This window comes from Platichthys flesus, chromosome 3 (genome assembly GCF_949316205.1).
Source record: "Platichthys flesus chromosome 3, fPlaFle2.1, whole genome shotgun sequence".
Lineage (NCBI taxonomy): Eukaryota > Metazoa > Chordata > Actinopteri > Pleuronectiformes > Pleuronectidae > Platichthys > Platichthys flesus.
The window spans coordinates 6,906,958-6,932,258 of record NC_084947.1 but is presented as its reverse complement, the minus strand read 5'-3'; the positions used below and the strand labels follow the sequence as shown (position 1 = coordinate 6,932,258).

At 40.2% G+C, this 25,301-nt stretch overlaps 4 protein-coding genes across 5 annotated transcripts in view; all 4 read left to right on the top strand.

Annotated features, from left to right (window-relative positions):
* The window catches only part of septin5a (septin 5a), an 18,695-nt gene extending 10,508 nt beyond the window's left edge, over positions 1 to 8,187 (top strand). Inside the window, exons 1-11 of one of the 2 annotated variants that reach the window (XM_062381593.1) lie at positions 1 to 73; positions 1,936 to 2,026; positions 2,548 to 2,634; positions 3,592 to 3,715; positions 3,859 to 3,993; positions 4,088 to 4,205; positions 4,332 to 4,433; positions 5,699 to 5,795; positions 5,888 to 6,023; positions 6,151 to 6,247; positions 7,015 to 8,187. The exon at positions 1 to 73 is cut by the window's left edge and continues 323 nt beyond it. In XM_062381593.1, coding sequence (XP_062237577.1) covers positions 1 to 73; positions 1,936 to 2,026; positions 2,548 to 2,634; positions 3,592 to 3,715; positions 3,859 to 3,993; positions 4,088 to 4,205; positions 4,332 to 4,433; positions 5,699 to 5,795; positions 5,888 to 6,023; positions 6,151 to 6,247; positions 7,015 to 7,077 — 1,123 coding nt within the window. In that variant the 3' untranslated portion in view covers positions 7,078 to 8,187. The remainder of the gene's footprint in view (positions 74 to 1,935; positions 2,027 to 2,547; positions 2,635 to 3,591; positions 3,716 to 3,858; positions 3,994 to 4,087; positions 4,206 to 4,331; positions 4,434 to 5,698; positions 5,796 to 5,887; positions 6,024 to 6,150; positions 6,248 to 7,014) is intronic. The other variant, XM_062381594.1, reaches the window with a different exon arrangement.
* Positions 8,188 to 8,848: 661 nt separating this feature from the next.
* Positions 8,849 to 11,464, top strand: gp1bb (glycoprotein Ib platelet subunit beta). Its single transcript, XM_062381595.1, has 2 exons — positions 8,849 to 8,974; positions 9,944 to 11,464. Exon 2 carries the CDS (start codon positions 9,945 to 9,947, stop codon positions 10,566 to 10,568), a length of 624 nt encoding a protein of 207 aa, XP_062237579.1. The 5' UTR covers positions 8,849 to 8,974; position 9,944; the 3' UTR covers positions 10,569 to 11,464.
* Positions 11,465 to 11,667: 203 nt separating this feature from the next.
* dhx37 (DEAH (Asp-Glu-Ala-His) box polypeptide 37) lies at positions 11,668 to 20,579 on the top strand. Its single transcript, XM_062381592.1, has 27 exons — positions 11,668 to 11,824; positions 12,001 to 12,119; positions 12,763 to 12,932; positions 13,455 to 13,567; positions 13,654 to 14,044; positions 14,133 to 14,281; positions 14,396 to 14,488; positions 14,602 to 14,698; positions 15,160 to 15,273; positions 15,357 to 15,573; positions 15,782 to 15,880; positions 15,965 to 16,029; positions 16,144 to 16,273; positions 16,367 to 16,443; positions 16,598 to 16,830; positions 16,913 to 17,024; positions 17,115 to 17,221; positions 17,375 to 17,563; positions 17,703 to 17,827; positions 17,980 to 18,096; positions 18,185 to 18,357; positions 18,453 to 18,567; positions 19,006 to 19,143; positions 19,239 to 19,333; positions 19,820 to 19,893; positions 20,014 to 20,111; positions 20,206 to 20,579. The coding sequence occupies exons 2-27, from the start codon at positions 12,014 to 12,016 to the stop codon at positions 20,280 to 20,282; spliced, it is 3,474 nt and encodes a 1,157-aa protein (XP_062237576.1). The 5' UTR covers positions 11,668 to 11,824; positions 12,001 to 12,013; the 3' UTR covers positions 20,283 to 20,579.
* A 982-nt stretch (positions 20,580 to 21,561) lies between these two features.
* Positions 21,562 to 25,026, top strand: ufd1l (ubiquitin recognition factor in ER associated degradation 1). Its single transcript, XM_062384826.1, has 12 exons — positions 21,562 to 21,690; positions 21,909 to 22,041; positions 22,467 to 22,499; positions 22,598 to 22,719; positions 23,088 to 23,218; positions 23,310 to 23,382; positions 23,480 to 23,548; positions 23,636 to 23,704; positions 23,786 to 23,839; positions 23,930 to 24,018; positions 24,406 to 24,490; positions 24,612 to 25,026. The coding sequence occupies exons 1-12, from the start codon at positions 21,688 to 21,690 to the stop codon at positions 24,684 to 24,686; spliced, it is 936 nt and encodes a 311-aa protein (XP_062240810.1). The 5' UTR covers positions 21,562 to 21,687; the 3' UTR covers positions 24,687 to 25,026.
* The last annotated feature ends 275 nt before the right edge of the window (positions 25,027 to 25,301 follow it).

The window sequence follows — 25,301 nt, the reverse complement described above, 5'->3', positions numbered from 1 at the left end:
GGATGCCATCATGCTGCAGGAGAAACTGGTGGAACGGCTTCTGTGTCCACGAGTGAGAACGGCCAGACAGAAGGTAAAGGTTTGGATTCGTCAGAGGAGATAAATGCAGGATGAACAAAGAAGATCTTTCAGAGTAAACTGAAATATAAAGTCTCAGAGCTCAGGATTGGTTTTGGAAATGCAGAAACAGAAAGTCCTCACACCTGTAAACTGACTGTCAGCATCTTTCTAATGTTATTCAGACTTTTCTCTGGACGTCTCTGAGTTCAGTTCACTCTTGAGAAATGTCTGCAGGGTGACAGATTCACTGCTGGGATCATTGAATGCTTTATTTTTATGATTACGCGAAACAATTTATTTGCAGCCTTCCTCATTCTCACTTAGCTGGCTGTTTGAGCAAGTGTGTGTGATTGCACCATCTGAGTGTGTGTGTGTGTGTGTGTTTTTATGAAAGCGATCCTCACACCAGGGGGCTGTCGGAAATGCCTGTGACAAGTTATGACAGCTTACGAAGATTCTGACTGCGTGTTGGACTTGTGTGTTTGCAAAGTTTAAAAAAGAGCTTTTCAGTTCTGTTGAATGCAGCTTCTGTGTTGTGTGTGTATGTGTGTGTTTGTGTGTTTTTGTGTGTGTGTGTGTGCACTCGGTGGGGGCCTCCAGTTTGTATTTCTATCTCCACTTGTCAGCACTGCGGGGTAAAGATGACGTTCTGCCAGATGCAGCAGTGAGACCCTGCAGGACTGAGAGCTACTGTCCGACACAGTGAGAGCCTGGCATCCTGTGGTTCCCTTTGTGAGAGACTTAGTGGAAAATCTGAGACGCTGGTTATTCTCAGCTGGGAAGAGGAGGAATGCTGCTGTTCACGTGTTTTTCCACGCAGTTGTAGATTTTCTGTATTTTAAAGGCAGCCTGTCTGTTGTGGTCGTTTTTAAAGCATCAGCCGGAGCCACATTCATGTTGTCTCCACATTAAAATGGTTATTTGGCGTCTGCGTCTATTTTTAAACTGCTGACTATTGATGTTTTATTGTAGAGCTGAAACAATGAGTAGATTCTCCACTTAGTCAAATTGCCTAATAACTTCTTTTAATTCTTTTAACAAGAAGACCAAATGATCTCATGTTGTTGTTTCTCAACAACAGCATGTTGTGCAGTGGTGGAAGAAGCATTGTAGAAATACTCTGATACAAGAAGTCCTGCTTTCAAACAATTGCAAAACGTATTTGTTTTTAGAATATTTACAGTACTAAAAGTAAAAGTACAGATCACGCAGAATTTTGGAATCATTATAGAATTATAACGATTGCTTCAACATGACCTGGTGTGGTTGATGTAATTAAATGTAGCCTTTCAATATAGCCACTAAAGGATCAATAAACGTATATCTTAACTTATAATAATAATTATTGATTTATAATTGATTAAATCAAGTAAAATTATCAAATAACTGTACAAAACAATATTAATGAGGTAAAATAGGCGCAAAATTGACATAACAAGTACCTTAAAATGTAACTTGAATAAGTTACTTTCTGTAAATGTACTTAGTTACTTCTCAGTCTTTTTTTAACATAAACTGATTGTTATTTGTTTGGAACTGGTGGTAAAAGAAAAAGAGTAATTTAGAGACAATAATTTAAGGTTGCAGTTGATTATTTTTCCTATTGATGGAATAATGTTTTTTTCCTCAAGCCTAAAGTGATGTCCTCAAATGAAGCCGTAACCAGAGAATGATTTGCTTTTCTGCTTGAACAAATAGTGGAAAAAAAATCAAAGAATTTATCCAAACAGCTGCCGGTGATTTCCCTGTGTGATCCACAGCAGCTGTCTGTCAAGTGAACTGATTGAAACATCATGGACTCTTTCACAAGTATTTTTTTTTTCTGAAACTAAAAACCGTCTCCTTCCTCTTCTGTGTCTTTTCTTTCTGTCTCAGGAGAAACAGTATGTGGGTTTTGCAACTTTGCCCAATCAAGTCCACAGGAAGTCGGTGAAGAAAGGCTTCGACTTCACCCTGATGGTGGCAGGTCAGTTTTTCAGTTTGGAGCTGAACGAGTGAACGTGACAGGAAACTAGTATTTCTCCTGTAAACACATATATATATTAGAGAAAGACCATGAGGTTGAATCAACACACCTTTAACTAGAATGAGTCTCAGTACAGCACATACTTCACATACCTGCACCAAGGCCCAACAGTCCCCTTAAATCACATCAAGCTGCACTAACCTACACACACTCGTAGATATCAGTCCCCTGAATATAACACATTTTGTTTAATCAAGATCCATGAATAAGTCTCTGTGAGATCAATTGAATGTTTTTGGGAAATTATTTTGTTGTTGTTTTGGTGTAATCTTGCTTACAAACAAACATTCAAAACAAACAAACAGGGGTGAAAACATAGCGTCCTTGGTGGAGACAAATAAAACAGCTTCAATACAAACTGATGGATTTATGCAGGATGATGAAGTTAAAATTCTATCACTACAATAAGTTCATTTGTATATGATATAAACACATTCTATTTGTGTGTCTGTGTGTTGCAGGAGAGTCTGGAATGGGTAAATCCACCCTGGTGAACAGCCTGTTCCTCACAGACCTCTACAAAGACAGGAAGTTACTGAACGCTGAGGGTGAGTCTTCCTGCTCTTTATTATCTCCCTCTGATGTCTGGTATCTTTGTTTTGCAAATCAACTTCTGACCTACATCTGCAGCGACAAAATCTTTTTTGGTACATTTGCACTTGATTAACTGGCAACGTGTACTGTCGGTGATATTTCATATTTTTGTGGTGACATATCCCAGCCAAAACAACTTTAAATTTCAGACCAGTTATTTATTATATCAGGGCACAGTATGAAAACTTAGCTTACAAAGATTTCATATAATGTGATTCAAGGGAAAAGACGACAATATGAATGTAGGTGTTAGTTTGTTTTAATCATATCCTTGTAATTATACAAAAGATGTATGTGTGTTTCATGTGTTTAATGTTGTCGGTGATATTCATGCAGTTTAGAATGGAAGGGAAATAACTTTCAACATTCATTTTGTAGAAATATTTCAGATATCCTCATAGTTCTCATATTATTTACTCCTAAATTTGAAATATAATCCCACACTTCCCAGTATTCATGAGAATAACAGGCCAGATGTGTAATCTTTATTGGAAATTAGCTGAACATAATAACTAGTGTGTTATGTTGTGTGTGTTGTTGTGCAACCTGGGTGAACATGAAGTAACAGGTTTGACAGTTGGTGCAGCGGCCTCTAGACATGCAAATGTGTATTAATCCATCATTAAAAATAGTCCCCATCAAATGTACAATTTAGTGCTGTTATGGTAATTTTTTTCATGGGATTTTTTTATAAAAATCAAACAATATAATTTTGAGCTTTATCCTTTTAAACAGCTTTCTAATCAGTTGAATAATGATAATCAATCGTGCCAATGTTGCTTAATGAATAGAGACACCATCAAAATCATGAATCATTCCGTTATCATCCGTCCTCTGCTGCATCCCCTCGTTCCCCCCCTGTCAGTCACTCACTAACTCTGCGACTCCTTCTCCGTGTCGACGCCTTTCAGAGCGAATCAACCAAACGGTGGAGATCATCAAGCACACGGTCGACATCGAGGAGAAAGGAGTCAAGCTCAAGCTGACCATCGTAGACACGCCGGGGTTCGGAGACGCCGTCAACAACAACGAGTGGTGAGCTGCAGGATCTGATGTGTCTGACTCAGCCTGAACTCACAGGGTCTCGAGGAGCTGCTAATGTCGTCTGTTTCTCTGTGTGTGTGTGTGTGTGTGTGTGTGTGTGTGTGTGTGTTTGTGTGTGTGTGTGTGTGTCCCAGCTGGAAGCCGATCACAGACTACATAGATCAGCAGTTTGAGCAATACTTCAGGGATGAGAGTGGACTGAACAGGAAGAACATCCAGGACAACAGGGTCCACTGCTGCCTCTACTTCATCCCTCCATTTGGGCACGGGTAATAGCACACACACACACACACACACAGAGAGAGGCACCTTTTCTACCTCACAAAGTCAATGATTAAAACAATATTGAACTTCTTTCCACAGGCTGCGTCCGGTCGATGTTGAGTTCATGAAGGCGCTGCATGAAAAAGTCAACATAATTCCACTCATTGCAAAAGCTGACTGCCTCACGCCCAACGAGATAAAGAAGCTCAAAGACAGAGTGAGTCCCGGATCTGTAGATCTGCAGCGCCCTGGAGAATCCAAGATGTTTGCATTGTGTATTATTATTCACTGTATAACCCTGATTCTGATGTGTCTTTATGTGTGTGTGTGTGTGTGTGTGTAGATACGAGAGGAAATAGACAAGTTCGGGATCAAAGTGTACCAGTTCCCTGAATGCGACTCCGACGAGGATGAAGAGTTTAAACAACTTGACAAAGAGCTGAAGGTGAGTCGGACACGGTGAATGGAGATATCTGCATGTTTGGCGACAGATTTCGAATTTGAGTAAATAAAAGAAGGACAACAAATTATTATTTCTTGCTGATTGCATTGATCATTTATTTGACTTATTTCACAGAGTCTTTTCATTCTCTTTCAATCCCTGTTTCATATTTTATTTAACATATTATATGATTATACATTCAGCTTGATTAGAGGATTAAAGAAAACAATTAGATGCAATGGAAAGCTTAAAAAAGGTAGTAGTATTTGAGCCAAGATGATTTCGTATTTTCTTATTCATACCACATGCAGATAGTTTCAGTTTCATGTAGAGTGATTTCGAGATATCTTAATATCCCTACCTACAGAGTTATTTTGTATTCCTCACGTTGTGAAAACCTGAACAAAAACATGTTTGTCCTGAAACAATGTCCTCGTTTCACAGGATAATCCAGCGGCTTCGCTGTGAGCCACTTTCACAGGGTATTAACTTTTTGAATGCAGCTGTAGTATGAAAGCTGTTCGGTGAGGTCTGTGGATTATCCAGACTAAACACTTCACTCTGTTTCACCTGTTTCTGAACTTTTGCAGAAGTTCAGGAGTTTACATGTGTTCTGTTCAGAAGGGCCTCTAATCGCTGATCGGCCTATTGTGTTGTGATGAACATCATGTAAAGTCTGAAATGAAGGGGCAGTTTTGTGAAGCTGTGAATTCAAGTCTTGACAAACGCTGCTTAAATTTGGGTGTGATCATTGAATTATCTATTTTGGAAAGTTACACAAAACTTAAGGATGATTCTGCTGTCTGAAAGAAACTGACTGTCACATTTTATTGAACACACTGAAGAGGCTTTCACTGGGAAACTATAGAAAGATGAGTTAAGAGTTTTGAATCTCTAAACCTGGTTTAATAAAACCAGATTTGTGTACATGGCGAGAGACAAACTAAAGTCAATAAGGTTAAGGGTCTTTTTAAAGGGTGAACTGACCCTTTAATATTTGCTCTATTAAATCGAGGCGTAGCTGCAGCTCAGAGGTGATGAACTCAGGCCAAGGCTTATGACCTGAATCCTCTGATCAGCCGGGAAGATCAGATCAGATCTTTTAACGTGTCTCGACAGTTACAGTCAGCATTTCTCTAGTGACTGTGTGTAACTGCGAATATGTATCAGGGCTCAGTTTGCTCTGTCAGCTTCCTCTGGGTATCAGTTAACGCTGCCCTCCTGTGTGTGTGTGTGTGTGTGTGTGTGTGTGTGTGTGTGTGTTGCAGGAGTGCACCCCGTTCGCTGTGATCGGCAGCAACACGGTGGTGGAGGCCCGGGGGCAGAGGGTCAGAGGACGGCTGTACCCCTGGGGCATCGTAGAAGGTACGGTTGTGTTTCCTCTCCCGTCAGCCTGAGCTGGAGTCAGACACAGTTTGTGTGTGTGAAACTGAATCTTGGTCTTTTGTGTCTTTCAGTGGAGAACCAGTCGCACTGTGACTTTGTGAAACTGAGAAACATGCTGATTCGCTCGCACATGCACGACCTGAAAGACGTGACCTGTGACGTCCACTATGAAAACTACAGAGCACAGTGCATACAGGAGATGACCATGTACGTGTGAGAGAGAACACTGATGCTGTTTTGTAAACATAAACCACTGATGTTGCTTGATGTCGCTACAGATGTCAGATCAGATTTCTCTCGTTGACACCTCCTCCATTTCCTCCTCTTCTCTCAGTAAACTGGCTCAGGACAACCGCATGGAGAGTCCCGTCCCGTTCCTGTCCACTCCAGATGTTGAAACTGAGAAACTCATTAAAATGAAAGACGAGGAGGTACGAAGCATCATTTGCTGCTGAAGCAGACCATGAATGACCTTTGTTTTTATATCTGATACCACTGACAAAACCCTGAATCTAACAAGGTTTAAATCTTTGCTTCGATCTTTGCACTTTTATACATCTATTCTTTAATCTTTACACGACCTTGATAAGTTTTACCTTCAAGCTCAAAGTCCTCTGTCAGTCTTTCCCGGGAAGAATTGTTTAATCAAACCAAAAACAAATCCTTAAATGCAAAGAGAGGAAAAACACAAGGTGCTCAGAAATGCAAAAAGCAGCAAGCAGAAAAATTCCCTCTCATTCAAAACAATAACTCAAAACTTTTATTAAATCTTTGCAAAAATTGGTCATCATGAACTTAGCAAGCATGATTTGACACTTTATCATCCCTGGTTTGGAGAGAGATTTCACCATGGCATCGTCATGTGGAAACTTTGGCACTAGATATTTCGTTAGTGTTATTTAGGTATTCCAGAATATAGAGCAATAAACCAGCAGGGAGGAGTAGGATATTCGTATCTGTGCTAACATTTTATGGGATCTTTCTTGGCCCATGTCCCATCTCACAACGTTTCACGTCTTCTTCTTAAATAATCATATAAAGCATGAAACATCTTCTCAAGAGCAAAGAGCCTCCTCATCAGCCACGTGCATAAACCAACAATATTTTCCTAAATGTTTTTAATCTGTTTATGTGTGAAACCAGTGGAGATTTGAAATGCATGAGTTTGACCCGTCCAAACCTTCCTCTCCGCCTGCAGCTGAAGAGGATGCAGGAGATGCTGAACAAGATGCAGCAGCAGATGCACCACAAAGACCAGTGACATCTCCCAGAGCAGAGCTGTGCTGTAGCGCCACCTACTGCCCCCCCCCCCCCCCCCTCCAGTCAAGGGAGCGATGGACGTCAAGTGTCAGTGGCAACTCTGGTTGTACATTAATCTTCAGTTTGGTGCTTTGTATAGTTTGTTTGCCCGGAGACTTGTTTCATCAGAGTTGTTGTTTTTTTTTGTTTCTGTTTGAGTATCCCCCCCCCCGTCCTCCACCTTCTGTGGTTAAACAGTCTTATCATATATAATATTAATGTGTAATTTAAATTACTAGTCAGTGTATCTAATTTATAAATGCAATGCTAGACCTTTTTCAATATTCTGTCAGGGTATGACCATGTGTGATATAAGATGTTTTGTAAAGAAATTTAGGTTGTTGGTCTTGAACCTGGATATTGTTTTTTAATATGTGTTTGTGTGTGTGCGTTTGCGTGAGCGAGTGTGTGTATCTCATGAAATTTCCTTAGACGACACCAGGTATCCATCCATTGATCTCCCAGCTGTCTGACAGCTGAGGTGCCACAGTGACTTTACTTTTTATTAAGGTGTTTATTTCCTCTCTGATCCTCATTAATAACTTCATGTAACCTTTTTTTTTTCTAACATATGGCAAGTCAAAAAAAAAATCCTCCTCCAGCATTTTTTTAACCTGTGCTGGTGGAGCTGAAAATGCACTTATTGCCAGTGGCTAACTGTGAATGGAGAGCCTTTGACGTAATGAGAGGGTTGGTACATGTGCGAGCATGCTGCCGTTACTCGTATCCGCTGAATGCTGTGGACCTATTTTTACTGCTTTATAGCCAATGCCCCCTGTGCTTGTATTAAAATGCATCATGACCCACAGTTTGCTGCTGTGCTACGATGAGGTGTTGAGAATAACGACGAGCAAATGCTGTGTTTACGCTTCTGTTTTAATAATTCTGCCCTCGTCAGTGAAGGTGTGTATCCTATGATTGCTTGAGTGTGTGTGTGTGTGTGTGTATGCGACCGTGTGTGTGTTGACTCTGCTGATGCTGAGACACAGAACATATTTTGCCTGAAGGCTCTGAGCTCAGCCTGTGCCCCTCTTATATAAAGGTGTGACAAATAAACCCTTGTTTCTCGTCAGTCTGGCTCCGCTGCCTCTGTCAGTCTGAAACGCAGCTCAGCGTCCTCTCGTCACTTCCGAGTCCGAGCAGCTCGGGGCCGGAGCTGCTGCATGGACATTATCTGCTGATTCATGTTTATCTCCTGCAGACATTCTTCCTCTGCACGGCACACGACATCTTCTCCCTGTCAGTCAGAGGAGACACACGTGACGATAATATATGAGCAGTGGTGGAAAGTAACAGAGTACAATTTCAGGGTACTGATACTGCTAGTGAATGCTTGTAGATTTTTGCTGATACAGATAATTAATACAAACAAATAAATTATAATGTATTATTACAGTTTAGGCAGTTTAAAATTATCCCCATTTACACATGAAGGCATCAATTATAATACAATGATATCATTCTGGAACAAATCTGCATAATGAGTATTTTGCTGTTACTGCTATTACTATTAGTGCTCTTAATTGAATAAAGTGCCTGAGTAGGAGTAAACGTTTGGCATTCAAACTTTTAGTAACTTTTAAAACTATAGTAACTAAAGTTAAAAAATAAACGTGGGTGAGCACAAAAAACAGCACTGCGTTTAAGCACTTCAATACAACTCTGCACATCTGTGTACATATGTAATATATTTGACAGTGGTCTTTATCAGTGAGTGCCAGCCGGCAGAAACACACACACACACACACACACACACACACACACACACACACACACACACACACACACACACACACACATTGCTCTCAGAGCGTCAGTCAGAAACAGTCTCTCTCTCCTGAAGACGTGCAGCACTGAAGGTAAATCATTCTCTATATTGAGACTTTTCTGCTCATTAACTTTCATTAACATTTATTATGCTATTTACATTCAAACTAAATATATCTAAATATAAATTGGTGTGCAGCCTACACGTTGTTTACTAGTGAAGGAAAGTAGAGAGTTTTCATGGTGTCAGTTTACTGAACCAACAAAATATGTTGAATAATGAACAAATTAAGTGCTAAATGAATCCTCACACTACTTCTATGTTAATTTAGTAAACATCAGATCTAGTATCACATATTTATTTGCATAAAATCTGTGTGGAAGTAGCCCAACAAAATATATTACTTTAAGACGTACTACCCAAACAATGTGTACTCATATACAATGTGGGTAATGTAGTTGTATTTTTTTTATATATAGACCAGAACAATTAAAAAACTGTACACATTCTAACACACCACATTTACAGTTTAAATGAACACTCAACTACCTCAACACCACAAAGTTCATACACACAACTTACTGCAGAGCTGAATCAACACCTCTCAGACCCTAACCCTAATAAATACGTAAGCGTTCCTGTCTATACTCTTAAAGACCCAAACAGCTCTTGTTAAGCATTTGATTTCATTCATAATGTAAAGTTTTATTAATGATAATTACGTATTAGTTATCAACATGAAATGTATCAGTGTTTAAAGAAAGCAAATACTTTTACAATATTTATTTTTACTGGCATGGCAGTGGGCAGTTTGGAATAAAGGGGTTTATCTATGTTTATGGGCGTGTTTTAAAAACTTTAATTGCTTAATTTTTATTTTTTCCTGTAACAGTTGAGTGACCTTTTATTGGAGGCTCAAATTGAACCAGACAGTAAATTGTGTGGGTGTCTGTATTATTTAGTTTTCCTACAAATCCCTCTCCTCTCCTCTCCTCTCCTCTCCTCTCCTCTCCTCTCCTCTCCTCTCCTCTCCTCTCCTCTCCTCTCCTCTCCTCTCCAGCATGACGGGGCTCCTGCTCCTGTGTCTGCTCCTCCTGTGTCAAGGTCAGAGGTCATCAGCGTGCCCTCACCTCTGCTCCTGTCACGGTGGTCTGGTGAACTGCAGCAGCAGGTCTCTCACCTCCTCCTCGCTGCCCACCAGTTTCCCTGCTGAGACCACCGAGCTCCATCTCGACACCAACCTGCTGACCACGCTCCCTAACGGCCTCCTGGATAACTTGCCCTCCCTCCGCTCTGTCTCCCTTCATGGTAACCACTGGGTGTGTGACTGTGGCGTCCTCTACCTGCGAGCCTGGCTGCTGCGTCGGCCCACCGGCCTCACATCCCACCTGGGCGTCAGCTGCAGCTCCCCTCCCAGCTTGAGAGGGCGACTGGTGGTGTATCTAACCGAGGAGGAGGTGCTGGAGTCCTGCCACTACTGGTACTGCGACCTGGCCTGGGCCTCCCAGGTGTGTCTGTTTGTGTTTGTGGTGGTGCAGGTGGTTCTGCTCGTGGCCCTCATCGTGTTCCTGAGGAGATTCGAGAGGTTGTCCAAAGAGGCTAGGAGAACCAAGGAGGAGAGCTTCACAGCCGGGGAGGACCCGAGGGAGAACGAGTACTCACTTATGAAGGACAGCAGCATCTGAGAATGATGACATGCACAACTTCCCCTCTTTCTTTCAGTCTTATCGTTTTTTCCTCCAAGTGTTATCATGTGGGGAAAACGCTTCCTGTCTTCATGTGAAATATTCGTCCTGTCATACACAAAATGATATCAAGAATAATATTTGGTGAATAAAATGTTAAATATGTAGTGAGTGGAACATTTCACACTTCAAAATAAACGTTTTCTCTAGTGAACCAACTATCTCATGATATTTCTAACTCCTCATACATATTTAAAATTTGAGAACTTCATCGTATTAAAGGGACTGTACTCACGTCAATTTGAATGCAGTTATACAGTCATGCCCCTCCTCTCTGTGTCATGCATTTTTACATGTTTACAGTATAAAGCAACATAGTAAATTTATACATGTAAAGTCTATACATTTTAACCCATTTCACTCACTTCCTTTAATATATTTGAATTCAGATGTGAAATACGTGATACCACATGTTCATGCCACGCAATGACACACAAAGAAACGACACAGAAACTTTCCACGTGAACCAAAAACCATGTGTTTGAATGATTGGATTTCAGTTTTCTTTCTTCACAGGATGTCTCGGTTAAATCTACTTTTTTCTGTGCTCCTACTCAAAACTTTCAGTCGCTTTAATTATGGATGTGAGAGGAATTAAAATAATAATTAAAGCTTGAACAAGAAATGGTTATGTCAATTTTATGTTTTTCTGAAGGCCCTATATTTTCATTGCTATTTTCTATTAACCTTTTGTGTCATTCCTTCACCATAAAATATCAACTTATATTGACTGTATCATGTTTAGACTTTTACCACTTATAATTTTAGATATATGCATTTGAAACTGTTTTCTAATCGATTTAATTGCATTATTGACTAAATCAATAAAGATATTTGACAGAAAATAAAATGGATTATTTCCTTTCATCTAATTCAAAGTGATATATTTGCTGGTCGGTTGATATTTAATTCTACATGTGCTACATTGTAATCTCCAACACATAAATACATAAATGCGATAATAATTATTATTATGATGATTTAAAACCATCAAACCCATCTGTCATGGAGGAGAATTATTTTGTAATCGTTTGTGTTTTTGCCGGAACCTTTCTTCCAAGACGACATTTCTGCGGCGGACACTTTTAACTGACGGACACCCGTATGTTTACACGTGATATTCGTGCAGAGCAGCATTTCCACACATGGGGAGTTTAAATTTGTGAACTTGTGGTTTGACTTGCTGAAAAACTAAGGTTTGTGTTTTATATTAATCTCAAAGATTCACTGTAGCGTGTGAAATACGTTAAAACACATTTATAGCTGGAATTAGCTCGTTAGCTCGTTGCTTTGTTCGAAAATGTGTCAGTTCAAAATTACTAGTTATCTATTACTTATTAAGTACGTGTTGTTTTCATGTGTTATTTTCCAGACGTCGGTGTACAATGGGGAGACTGAGGAAGAGGCACAACTGGAAGGGAAGACTACAGAATGACAGTCAACCAGCAGCAGAGAAAGACAAGGCTGATGAGGTTGTGGTTGAACTACAGGGTAAGACTTCCTCCCTAGAACTGAACTGAACTGGTGACTGATACCGTGTGTTTAGAAAAATATATATAATATTTATTAGCTGTATTTGTAAAATCAGATTTATTTACATAGCACCTTTCATACACAGATGTAGCTTCGAGACGCTGTTCAGGAACATTCAAGAAAAAACACACAGACAACATTTAAAGAAAAGTATAAACAATCTGAAAGCACAGTTTTAAACAATTTAAAGCGAAAGAAAGTATTATAAATAGGTAATAGCAATAAATCTTTATCAATATCTAAACATGAGCTGTAAGGGAAGAAAACACAAATAGATCGATGAAGGTGATGTAATACAAAATCCAATGAAATCCAATGATGACTTTATAAAATAGCTTAGGTAAAGGCACTTGGGAATAATAAATGGTTTTAAAAATTGCATTGATAAAGCATTTCTTAGATCATCAGGCAGTTTGTTCCAGCTCTGTTCTGCTTAGAGACTGAGAGTGACTTCACCATGTTTAGGTTTAGATAAGTGTCAAATTCAATGTACGGGTCCAGATGAAAACCCCAGAACGTTGACGTGTAATATCATGATTATATTTACATGGAGATTTTGACTACACTGTGTCATATATATATATATATGTTTATTCTTCAGATGGAGGCAGACTCAAAGGTGTAGATAAGAGCAACGCTTTGGTCCTCCCATCCAACAAAGCCAAGAAGAAGAAATCCTCAGTGACGCAAGTTTCCAAAAGAAAGCCCCTCACCAAGAGGCAGAAGAAAGAGCTGGAGAAAGTGCTGGAGCGCAAAGAGAAGAAAGCTCATGTGAGAGACACATTAAATACAGCTGGTTCCGACAAACCTAAGCGGCTTTAAGAAGAGACTTGTTTATTTAACAAGGTTTTACAAGCAGTCTCTTTGTGTTTGTAGTTGTCCTTAAATTTCACACATCACAACAGTCTAAAATACAGGCCCAAAAATGTAAATGTCCGGTAGAGATCAAAATGAAGATTTTGAATGTGTGGTCTGACCTTTGACCTGTAACTACTGAGTACTTATGTAATAGTGTTGAAATGATTAGTTGCAGATGGTGACTTTTATTCTTTGATCATAGTTTTAAGACCTCAGTTTGAAGTTTTTGTGCTTAGAGAAGGATGTATTTTCTAAATGTATTACAGAAAATGAAAGATGATATGGAATGAGTGAGCGAGAGAAACAAAGATATTGATTTTGAGTTTGTGCTACTATAGAAAACTTACTAAGTCTATTCCAACTCAGTATTAATACGATTAATTCAAATGACCAGATCACAACCAGTTAATGTGTCGCTCTGTGTTTCCCGCTCAGAGAGCAGACATCCTCATCAAACTGGCTGAGGTGCAGATTCCAGAGTCTGAGATTAAGCTGCTGTACACCACAGCCAAAATGGGAACAGGCGACAAAATCTACCAGACTAAAAAGTAAGTGCATGAAACCAACATAAGCAGGAGGAGGAGGATGTGTTGAAAGTGAGGTCGTTTTTTTTAATTCTTTGTGTCATTTTCAGTTCACTGGATGAAATAAAAGAAGGAGACTCGGGTCCAATGGTCAGCAGCGTCATTGGAGCGAACAGGAAAAGAAAATGGAATATAGTAGAGGAAGATGACGAAGAAGAACAAAAGGCAGGAGAAAGCAGTGACCTGGACACGTCCTCTGATGATGACGAAGTGGAAGGAGCGGATGAAGATTTGAATAAATCTACAGAGATGGCTGAAGCCAAGGAAACTCCACCTCCATGTCAGGAGCCAGAGTCCAAAGAGGGACTGAAGGAAGAACAAGCAAAACCAGAAGAGAATGGACAGAGTGAGAAGAAAGTTTCAGATCAAGAGAAAGTCCAAAACAAGAAACTGTCGCAGCCAGCGGTCTTCATTCCTGTTGACAGATTACCAGAAATACAGGTGTGTGCTCATTGAGTGTGGGTTTATTGCCTGTGTGTGTGTGCGTTTTGGATGATCGCTTTAACTGTCCTTCTATCCAATTCTGCAGGAGGCTCGTCTGAAGCTCCCTGTGCTGGCAGAGGAGCAGGTCATCATGGAGGCAGTGAAAGAAAACCCCTGCATCGTCATCTGTGGAGAAACAGGAAGTGGAAAAACCACTCAAGTGCCTCAGTTTCTGTATGAAGCTGGTTATGCCAGGTAGTTTATCCTCTTAACCGGACAATCATTCAACGTTTCACTGGGTTGTTGCATATATAAATTTAAATATGATTGCATGTGGTCTTCATATTTTGTTTATCTTGTTTCCTGCAGTGAAAGTGGGATTATCGGCATCACAGAGCCGAGACGAGTTGCAGCTGTCAGCATGTCCCATCGAGTCGCCAAAGAGATGAACCTGTCCACACGGTAACAAAAATAATGCAGATTTTCATCAAATGTGTATATAATAATGTTTGAATAGAATATAAAGACTTTTCATCTTCTCAGCCTCTTGATTCTGTTTGTTTTTCTTTGCTCAGCGTTGTGTCTTACCAGATTCGATATGAGGGGAATGTGACAGATGAAACCAAAATCAAGTTCATGACAGATGGTGTTCTACTGAAGGAGATCCAGAAGGTACCATCTTTACTCTTTAGTTATTTAAATAAAATATGGTCAACACATGGTGACAGATTATTGGACCTACTGATATTTCTAGCTCTAAAGGTACATTCAGGGAACCAATATGTTACGTTTATGTTCATTTATTTAAACCAAAATGTTAATCTTTAGACAGAAATAAGTTTTTTTTTTTGTGTTTCCTGTGAGTGTTTGTTTTATTGTCACTTCATAAAAAATGAATCCAAAATGAGACATGTCTGGTTGTAAGAGATCATGTTTATATTTCATAATGAACCTACTTTCAAATCATCACTAAAAAAGGTAACAAGTAGCCTAGTTAAGGCCGACTAGTTTAACTAAGTGAGTCAGTTTGAACAGTCACCATCAAAAGAAATATACACTGTTATAATACACTGTATATTACATCTATGTGGGTCTTTTAACTGCTTTGATATTATTTCTTTCTGCTCTGTCAGGATTTTCTGCTGAAGAAATACAGTGTGATCATCATAGATGAAGCTCATGAGAGGAGCGTGTACACAGACATCCTCATCGGACTGTTGTCTCGCATTGTCCCACTCAGAAACAAGGTAACCCACAGTCTGCGCTGTGAAAGCTCAGACTCAGTCTCACACACCTCTGTTTCATCAACTGGTTGTTTCACTCTCCGCAGAAACAAATGCCCATGAAGCTGCTGGTCATGTCCGCCACTCTGCGGGTTGAAGATTTCACCGAGAACCGGAAGCTGTTTCGGATTCCTCCACCCGTCATCAAGGTGGACGCTCGCCAGTTCCCCGTATCGATCCATTTCAACAAACGCACCCCGCTGGATGATTACTCCGGAGAGACTTTTCTAAAGACCTGCAAGATCCACCGCATGCTGCCTCCAGGTACACATACACTTGTTCACTTTTAAACTTTTTAATTTCCACGTTTGTTTACTACAAAACTCCTCTGCCCTATGGAGGTAAAATTACAGAATCTGAGGATAACCAACCTCCTTTTAGTCTTTTTAAATGTAATCAGGACAGTAAACAGGAGTAAAGAAGTCAAATCGTTACACACACCAACTACCAACCTGATGTTGACGTCCTTCAGGTGGAATCCTGGTGTTTCTGACGGGTCAGGCAGAGGTTAACGGTCTGTGCAGGAGACTGAGAAAAGCTTTCCCCTTCAGAAAGAGTAACACAACCACTGGTAAGTGTAGCACACACACCGAGTGTCCTTTCACACTCTGTCATATTTGTGGGCAGTTATTTATTGACTTGTTTTTGTGTTCAGGTGAAGATGAAGACACCTCAGAGGCCACGAGGAAGTTTAAGAAGAATAAACAGAAGAAGAATGTGGTAAGCCATCTTTATATAAAATGTCACATAACCTCTCTGTAATCAAAATTCCTTTCTTAGCTTTTTTATCAATATTGGTTGTGTACATATCTTATTTGTTTTCTCTGTCTCCAGTCTCTGCCCCGTATCCACTTGGATAACTACTCTGCTCTGCCGATGGATGAAGGGGACGAGGACCGAGAGGCGGGGATCAGAGAGGAGTACGACTCTGACCTAGAATACGGAGACGATCCTGACAATGCAGGTGAGCTCCTCCGGTCCACAGCAAACATTGTTCCAAGCCAGTTGTTTATATTTCACATCCTGACAAACTCTGCTCTGTGTTTTGTGTCTGCAGAGGAGAAGGCCGACCCGTCCATTCCTCTCTATGTCCTCCCACTGTTCTCTTTGTTGGCCCCAGAGGAGCAGGCGAAGGTGAGGAAACAACAATGATGAAGATTTAAAGAGTGAAAATGAGAACAGAAAGATTAAAGATATTTTTAAAAGGATGTAATGTTAATGCAAAATCATGTAGATATAGATAATCAATAGGATTTCAATAGAAAATGTGTGTTCCTCTTGACTATAGGTTTTCAAGCCCCCCCCTCCTGGGACTCGTCTGTGTGTCGTCGCCACCAACGTGGCCGAGACGTCTCTGACCATCCCTGGCATCAAGTACGTGGTAGACAGCGGTCGAGTGAAGAAGCGTTTCTACGACCGGGTGACTGGAGTGTCATCCTTCAAAGTCACGTGGACCTCACAGGCCTCCGCCAATCAGAGGGCGGGCAGAGCGGGACGAACAGAGCCAGGACACTGCTACAGGTTGAGACTTTGAAAGTTGTCATAACACAAATGTTTTCTTTAGTTGAGGAGGATTCACAAACCTCTTTGTCTGTTCCTGCAGGTTGTACTCGTCTGCAGTGTTCAGTGATTTCAGTTTGTTCTCGGAGGCAGAGATCACCCGCAGGCCTGTGGAGGACCTGGTTTTACAGATGAAGGACCTCAACATAGAAAAGGTCAGTAAAACAACTCAAACATACAACAGGAGTCAGAGTGAAAGAAGGCTGGATGATTTAAAAAACGGCTTCATGTATTCTGTTGTGAAGGTGGTCAACTTCCCGTTCCCCACGACTCCCTCTGCTGAGGCTCTGGTAGCAGCAGAGCAGCTGTTAATCTCATTGGGAGCTTTGGAGGAGCCACCTCACACTGAGAGGTGGGTCTGTTCAAGATGACTCGCTTTAATTCAACAGGAGGATAGTTGTGGTGTTCTTAGAGAGAAGCAAAGTAATATCAAGTTTGTCGTGATCAGATAAATTTAGCTAATTATTCCTCATATCACATGTCCTCACTCTCTTTTTATTATCAGGGTCAAAGAGATGCAGAGAGCGAGGCTGTGCTCTCCCATCACCCCCCTCGGCAGAGCAATGGCTTCATTCCCTGTGTCACCCCGTTACGCTAAAATGCTAGCACTCGGGAAGCAGCAGGATTGTCTGCCATACGTCATCGCTGTGGTAGCAGCCATGACAGTCCGGGAGATCTTTGAAGACCTTGACAGGTGAGAAGACACACGAAGGAGTAGGGACGTCCAGGGCCTTGTTCAATTTTAACCTGGAGCTTCAAACGTGTAATCATGAAATGTCATATCTTGCAGCCTTATCTTGTTTTTATAATCATGACAAGATTCTGTTTCTCAGACCTGCAGGAAGTGAAGATGAGAGCTCCACTCTGGCACAGCGTCGAGCTCGGCTGGCCCAGATGAGGAGGCTGTGGGCTGGGCAAGGAGCCTCACTCCAACTGGGCGACCTCATGGTCATGCTGGGTGTGTTTTGCCTGTGTGAATTCTGATTTGAATTATAAATCTATGATAATATTTTATTTGGGTTAGGGTTAGAAAAGTTGAATACCAAAAAGTTGTCACTGTACATTATGATAATGTTGTTTAACCTTTTGTCTGTATTCTTGTGACTGCAGGTGCAGTTGGGGCTTGTGAATTTGCCGGCTGTACTCCCAAGTTCTGTGAGGAGAACGGGCTGAGGTATAAAGCCATGGTTGAGATCAGGAGGCTCAGAGGGCAACTCACCAACACAGGTACAATCATGCTTCAAACACAGAAAACCTAACACAAACACCTGCAGCAGGAACACCACAGATAATCCTCCGTGTTCTTTTCTCCAAGTGAATGCAGTTTCTCCAGAAGTGGGAGCATTTGTGGATCCTAAGATGACTCCGCCGAACGCGCAGCAGGTGGTTTGCTTGCGGCAGATTGTGTTGGCTGGACTGGGAGACCATCTTGCACGCCATGTGCAGATGGAAGAGATTCTGGATCCAAAATGGAAGAATGGATATAAGGTAATATACACTGGAGACTGTGATTGCTGTGTAGGAGACTTTCCTGTGTTATCCTGTTTCTTCAACCCCTCACCTTTATGTGCTTTTGTTTTTAGACGTGTCTGATGGACGACCCAGTGTTCATTCATCCCACGTCTGCACTGTTCAAAAAGCTGCCAGAGTTTGTCGTCTACCAGGAGATCATGGAGACCAGCAAGATGTACATGAGAGGTAAAACATTTCGGGGGGAGTCAGTAAAGCTGCTTTCAGACATGAACTCCACAGATCCTCCATAGTTTATACCTGATGGACATAGAAACATGATGCTGATTGATGTGCACATGTTTTTGGGGATTCAGAGTGACTTCAACCTTCTCAGGATATCAACTCCAATGTCACAAATTGTGTCCATATTTATATATATATATATATATATATATATAGAAAACAACAGGAGTCAAGTTGAAGCCTACAGCAGATGGCAGAATAGTAATAGGAGAGTAATATAGATATATTGCACAATACTACCTACCTGTCACAAGTCAAGTCGCAAGTCACATTTCTACACTACAAAATAAAGTTTGTATTGTATTGTTTTACACCTGTTTTTGATACTTGATTTGCGGGCTGATAGTTTCACCTTGTTACCTTCCTTCCTGTTTCTGTCAGGTGTCTCAGCAGTAGAAGCAAATTGGATCCCACAGTTCCTGCCTCAGTACTGTCACTTCGGCCCCCCGCTGGAGTCTCCGGCACCATGGTTCTGCTCGTCCACCGGCACCATCAAATGTCACCGTTCAAGCACCTTCTGTAAGTTCTCAACAGCTGCACACCACAGCTGTGTTTCTGCCTGAAAGTTGTCTCTTTCGACTGATTTGACTGATCACTGTTGTCCTCCCCTGCAGTCCGTGTGGCGTGGCAGCTGCCGGCAGTGGAGAAGGATTATCCCGACGGCCTGGACCGTTACAAACTGTTTTCCAAGTTTTTTCTCGAGGGACAGGTACTGCAGCAAAACCTGAAAGTTCAACATCTCTGTCAAGTCGTCACTTAAGACTCAACTGAGTGTGAAAACTTGAACGTGACAAATTCTGTCTAATCTGTATCTGTCCATACACACATTTGTCTACTATGATGAGTATTTGTTGCCTTACCAACTGTTATTTGTTGCCTTAGCCTTAATAACACATTAACACTCACCTCACTATAACCAACTCATTATAATTATATCCGCCAAATGTAAATAACTGTCAGTATAAATAAAATCAATCCAAAATTTGTTTTCTAACAGGTTATGCCAGATGCATTGCTCTGTGTGCACACAAAAATGCGCTAGAGTTACATAGAAATAGGAAAAATGTATTAAAAACCTAAAATCTGAATCTGAAATTCAGAACTGGTCCAAAACCTCCAAAAGAAGGAAAGCAGTGGAATTCAAAAAAGAGCTATCCTGTTATGTGAACTGATGTTTGCTTGATCCCGTCTGCAGGTTTGTCCTAAACTAAAGAAACACACCGGCCACCTTCTCTCAAACCCCTCCATCATGGTGAAAACATGGGCAAAGTAAGTTGATTCTCTCCCACACATACATCTCTTAAGGGCATTTCATGATTTTGATCAAATAACAAAATGCTTAAGATAAAGGACAGTTCTTTTATTATTGTGTCTTATTATCTGTTGTAGACTTCAGCCCAGGACGGACGCTCTACTGGGGCCGCTCTTGACAAAGGGAGTGGACTGCAGAGATGCGCTTCTCTCCGTCTGGAAGACTGAAGATAAATGTGAGGATTAAATATGTTTTGTTAGAACTTTTCTAATAAACCCTCTCGGTATCTAATCACTTTTTATTTCTTGTATACTTTTCATCTCTTCCAGTTCTGTTGTCGGCGTACTGTCAGTGGCTTCCTGAATCCGTTCATCAAGAAGTAGCCCTAAGCTGGCCTCCTGTTTAAAAAGAAACAGAAATCACATCATGGTGTTTTGAGCTGAGACTTGTATTGACCTGCAGATAAAACCCATTTCTTCTCTGTGGAGGGGCTTCTTCAGACCCATCTGTTGTTTTTAGTGCAATCATCCCACAACTTGGCCTTTTCACCATTTTGTATTTTATACTCTGCATCTATGATTTGTACAGTTCTGTCAGGAAGACAGTGTTTCACCTAGAGTTCTATAATGACTTTTAACTTGTTTGTCAGAGTCTGTTCTAAAGGATTTGGTCTTCATAAGACTCATTAAAACTAAGAAACTCTTACCACAACTTGTGTGTTTCATTCATACTGTGATTAAACTCTGGTTGAACTCTTACACATAAAAAGGTCACTTTCACCCTTTGAGAACAGATGTAAACCTTTTCTGTCTTTGAAGAATCTTTGTCAACAAGATACTTATGATGTCAGAAGAGTTATCACGGCTAAGTTTCAGAGACATACAACTGTGTTAGCTGAAAGACACAACCAGGACCTTTACCATTCAGGGAGTGACTAATGAGATCAGTCAATCAGGAACAGCAACTTAAAAACAAACTCACAAGGTCCATTATTTTCACATGATCTTCAACACATAGTGTTTACCTGGTTTCATTTGCTGAGAACTTTATACATTCATGTTCGACTTAACCTCAGATCGGGGGAATGAACTGAGAGTTTCAGAAACTAAGGGCTCAATTAATAATTTGCTTTTAAAACAGCAGAAATTCTCTTCAGAGTTTTTAAGAAATAAATGATAAAATCCTGTATTGATCCACATGGGTGAAAGTCAGCTATAACAGCAGCCCAAGTACAGAATGAATACAGGTAAAAAAAAAAAGAAGTAAAGAATGAAATATATATACACAGCAATGAGACACTTTACATTACATAATTTTTATCCAAAGCAATTTACAATAAATGCATTCAACCATGATGGTACAAACCCAGAACAACAAGAGTCATGAAAGTACATTAGATTAAAAATGACAAACTACAAAGTGTAATATATTAGTGCAACTAACTAAGAACTTTGTATTTGTTGTAATAGAAATATAAAATAGTGCAAGTGCAACAGACAATATACTATACAGAGGAAATATAGTGTTGTGTAATAAAGAATATATGTGTCCTATGCAAAATTTCTAAATGCCCAATCCCTTGTAATGTTCTTTGATATACATATACTCTATAATGGCACCCATGTCAAATGCTTGCTGTGATTGGCTGCCGACATCTGTGTCGCCATTTCCTCTTTCCGGCTCGTACTATTTCCGGAAGAAGCAGAAGACAACAGTGCAAAATCCGTAGCTCCTGTGTGATAGTTTCTAAAAAAAGGAAGAACAGACATTCAATTCGAGTGGACTGAGCAGCAGAGACCAGACCTGTCAACATGGTGAGTATCCGTCCGCCTGTGTTCACCGCTGAGGACGAGTCAGTGTCTGAACTCATCGTAGTTCAGAGTTTAGCTCGTGAAGCTACAACATCAACAACAACATGACGACAGCATCAGGAAGATGCGCTGTCATGGTGAAACTAGTCCAGTCAGCTGAACTACAGCAAACACCATGGCCGTGTTTCTACTGGCTGAGTTTGATTTGTTCTGTTCCACAGTTTTCCTTCCAGGTCTTCGACCACCCGATGTCCCGGGGCTTCCAGAACCGCTTCTCCACTCAGTACCGCTGCTACTCGGTGTCCATGCTGGCGGGACCCAACGACCGCTCCGACGTGGAGAAAGGAGGCAAAAGTGAGAAACACTGGAGGAAATGTGGAGAAATGTTGACTCATCCAGTCACTTTAAAGGGATAGTTCACCCAAACATGACAGTGCACTCTACTACTCAGCAATATGCTGGTGGAAGGGTGGGGGGGCACTTTCAGTGGTAAACAGCGTTGCAGCCAAATCTAATACAATTAAAGAAAATAGTTACCGTTTCTTCAAACATAAAAAAGCAAACATAAAATGCCTCCATTCTGCTCTTGTGGTGCAATCCAAGTGCTAAATGTGTAGTACTGCAGGTTAAATACGATTTACTTCTCGTATATTTCGACCCATTGTACTCACTGCAGAACTATGTCATGATATGTTTAAGCTTTCGTGCTTTTATCTCTTAGTCCTGATACTTGAATGTTTGTTCTTCCTGTCTCAAATAATGATTTGTCTTCTTTTCAGTTATAATGCCACCGTCAGCTCTTGACCAGCTCAGTAAGTGCAACTCAAATCTCCTAATTAAAAAGAAAAGTCCTGTATGTATGTACGTACAGTTCATGTTTCTTATCTGTCTCCATCTTTCCCCTGTACAGGTCGGCTTAACATCACATATCCAATGTTGTTCAAGCTGACCAACAAGAACTCGGACAGAATGACACACTGTGGTGTTCTGGAGTTCGTGGCAGACGAGGGAATCTGTTACCTGCCACACTGGGTAATAAACAGAAACAAACTCATTGTTCGATGTCACAGATATGAAAGTGTCTGTTGAACCAGTGGTTCAGTGGTATTCTTCATCAGTAGAAGAATAGTTTTATCAAATAAGTATTTAATATTTAATGCAAATAGCAGTAAAGATATAATCTTAAGAATCTAAAAGAAAAAGGAAAACATACTCAATAACAAAACTTGGAATTTAAGTAACTAGGGGAAATGGTGGATGGGCTTTTTAGGAATATGACTGATGCAGAGAGATAAAATCGTACATATATCTCATTGTATCTGAAGTGTTCTCTCTTTATTAAAAGCATAAAGCTGCTATTTTATGCAGAACTGATATTTGCTCTATTTCCTTCACTGCAGATGATGCAGAACCTCCTGCTGGAGGAAGGAGGGTTGGTGCAAGTGGAAAGCGTGAACCTCATGGTGGCCACCTACTCAAAGTTCCAGCCACAGAGTCCCGACTTCCTTGACATTACGAACCCAAAGGCAGTGTAAGAGTGATCAGCTGAGGAATATAAATTCACCCTTCGTCACATTTAGTTTTAAACTTAAATGATTGACTGAGCTGTCATGTTATTACAGACTGGAGAATGCTTTGAGAAACTTTGCCTGCTTGACAACTGGGGACGTCATAGCGATCAACTACAATGAAAAGGTAAATCAGTGAATTCAGATTGGGGTATTCAGATTATGTGAATCTGTATTTTTCTGTTTTTCTTTGTAATTAATAAAGGAACATATGTTTGTTTCAGATATATGAGCTGCGAGTAATGGAGACCAAGCCAGATAAAGCAGTTTCCATCATTGAGTGCGACATGAACGTAAGATCCTCCGCTTTATTACAGACAAGAGTAATTTATTCAGTTTACTGAATTGTGTTTAACGCTGAGTGTGACTCTGTTTCTCAGGTGGATTTCGACGCTCCGTTGGGTTACAAAGAGCCTGAACGACGGCCTCAGCACCAGGAGGAACCAACAGTAAGAACCAAACGTTAACGTTACCTGTACACTTACTGTGTTTGTGCTCTGAACAATTAAATAAAGCTCTTTACTTCACAGGAGGAGGAACCAGATCCCAGCAGTTATGCAGAAATGATGGACATGCGATTCAGAGTTAGTAGATATTGCTGTTGATGTATAAAAATCTTCATGATCAATGATAACCAGATGTAATCTAACTTCGAATCTGTCTCTAATGCTCAGGCTTTCACGGGTTCTGGTAATCGCTTGGATGGTAAACTAAAGGGAATCGAGGCCAGTCCGGTTCCTCTCGCTGCAGGTGACATTATAAGGTAAAAGATCTTCAGTTTGAAATATGAAGTACCCTTCAGTTTAATATTGTATCACTATTCAACATTATATCATTTCTTTTATGCCTTTAATACACATGCTTTATAGATTGATTATAATGTCTGTAGGTAGATTGGTGATTTGAATTGAGACAATGTGATGCATCTCAAGTCTGATGCACAATGTTGTTGATGCTAACAAAGTTCTGATGGTCCGTGTGAGTGCTTAACGGTCGCCTTGTTTTTATGTCATATGGTCTATTTTACAGCAGATGAAATTCAAAGTGCAGGGATTTAACCAACTCAGCTCAGCTCATGTTGTCTGGCTGCTAGTTAGAATCCAAATATTTTTGATTATTGCATCTTAAAATCGTATCTTTCATCCCACAGAGGCATTCCCAACTACGAATTCAAAGTCGGCAAGATCACGTTCATCAGAAACTCGAAGCCTCAGCCCAGGAGATTTTTAGAGGATGTAAGAAATTAATGGATGATTTTATTATATGTAAATCATTTTGGATAGTGTGCATTTGTAGTATTTTAATTCCTCCAAATGATTCAGCTAATTAACTACTTTTATCTCCTAATTCTCTCAGGATGATGCCTTGAACAGATTCATCGCCTTCTCGGGCGAAGGACAATCACTACGCAAAAAGGGCCGAAAGCCTTAAAGAAAGTGGAGAGCTGGGCTAGAAGGATCATATGTATTATCACCTTAAACAGCAGAGTAAAAATAACTGGTCTTCAGATGCATTGTCGTAATATCAGATTGATTTCATATATATCAGGTTGACTTTTCCCCACTTCATAATTATTGCATTTGTAAAGTTCAATTTGAATACGATAAATGAACATTTGGAGCAATAATAGCTCTAGACTTGTATTGTAATTATATAAAATTGGATGTTCGATTATTTTCACCCTGACTTATAGGGATACATTACAAGTTGTTTCCTATTTTCCTGGTTTATTTATAGACAAAATGAATAAAGGATTGTGTTTTGCAGTTAATTCATTGTATCCTCTTATTAATTGTTTGTTATATTATTTCTGTAACTTTGGCATTTTTCTACACTGGCATTCAACTTATTCATTTCATAATAATCAGATGAAGACTGTGCACAGTGGATAGAAGTATTGAATTATAAAAACTTCTTTAGTTTTTTACTAACTTAGTATTAATGAAGTAGGTACTGAATAAAGCCAATAGATTACAGAAAAAGTTGGATGAATCTTTGTAAGTAATTAAAAGATCTTATGTGTTGTTTAAATCAGCTTTCTACAGT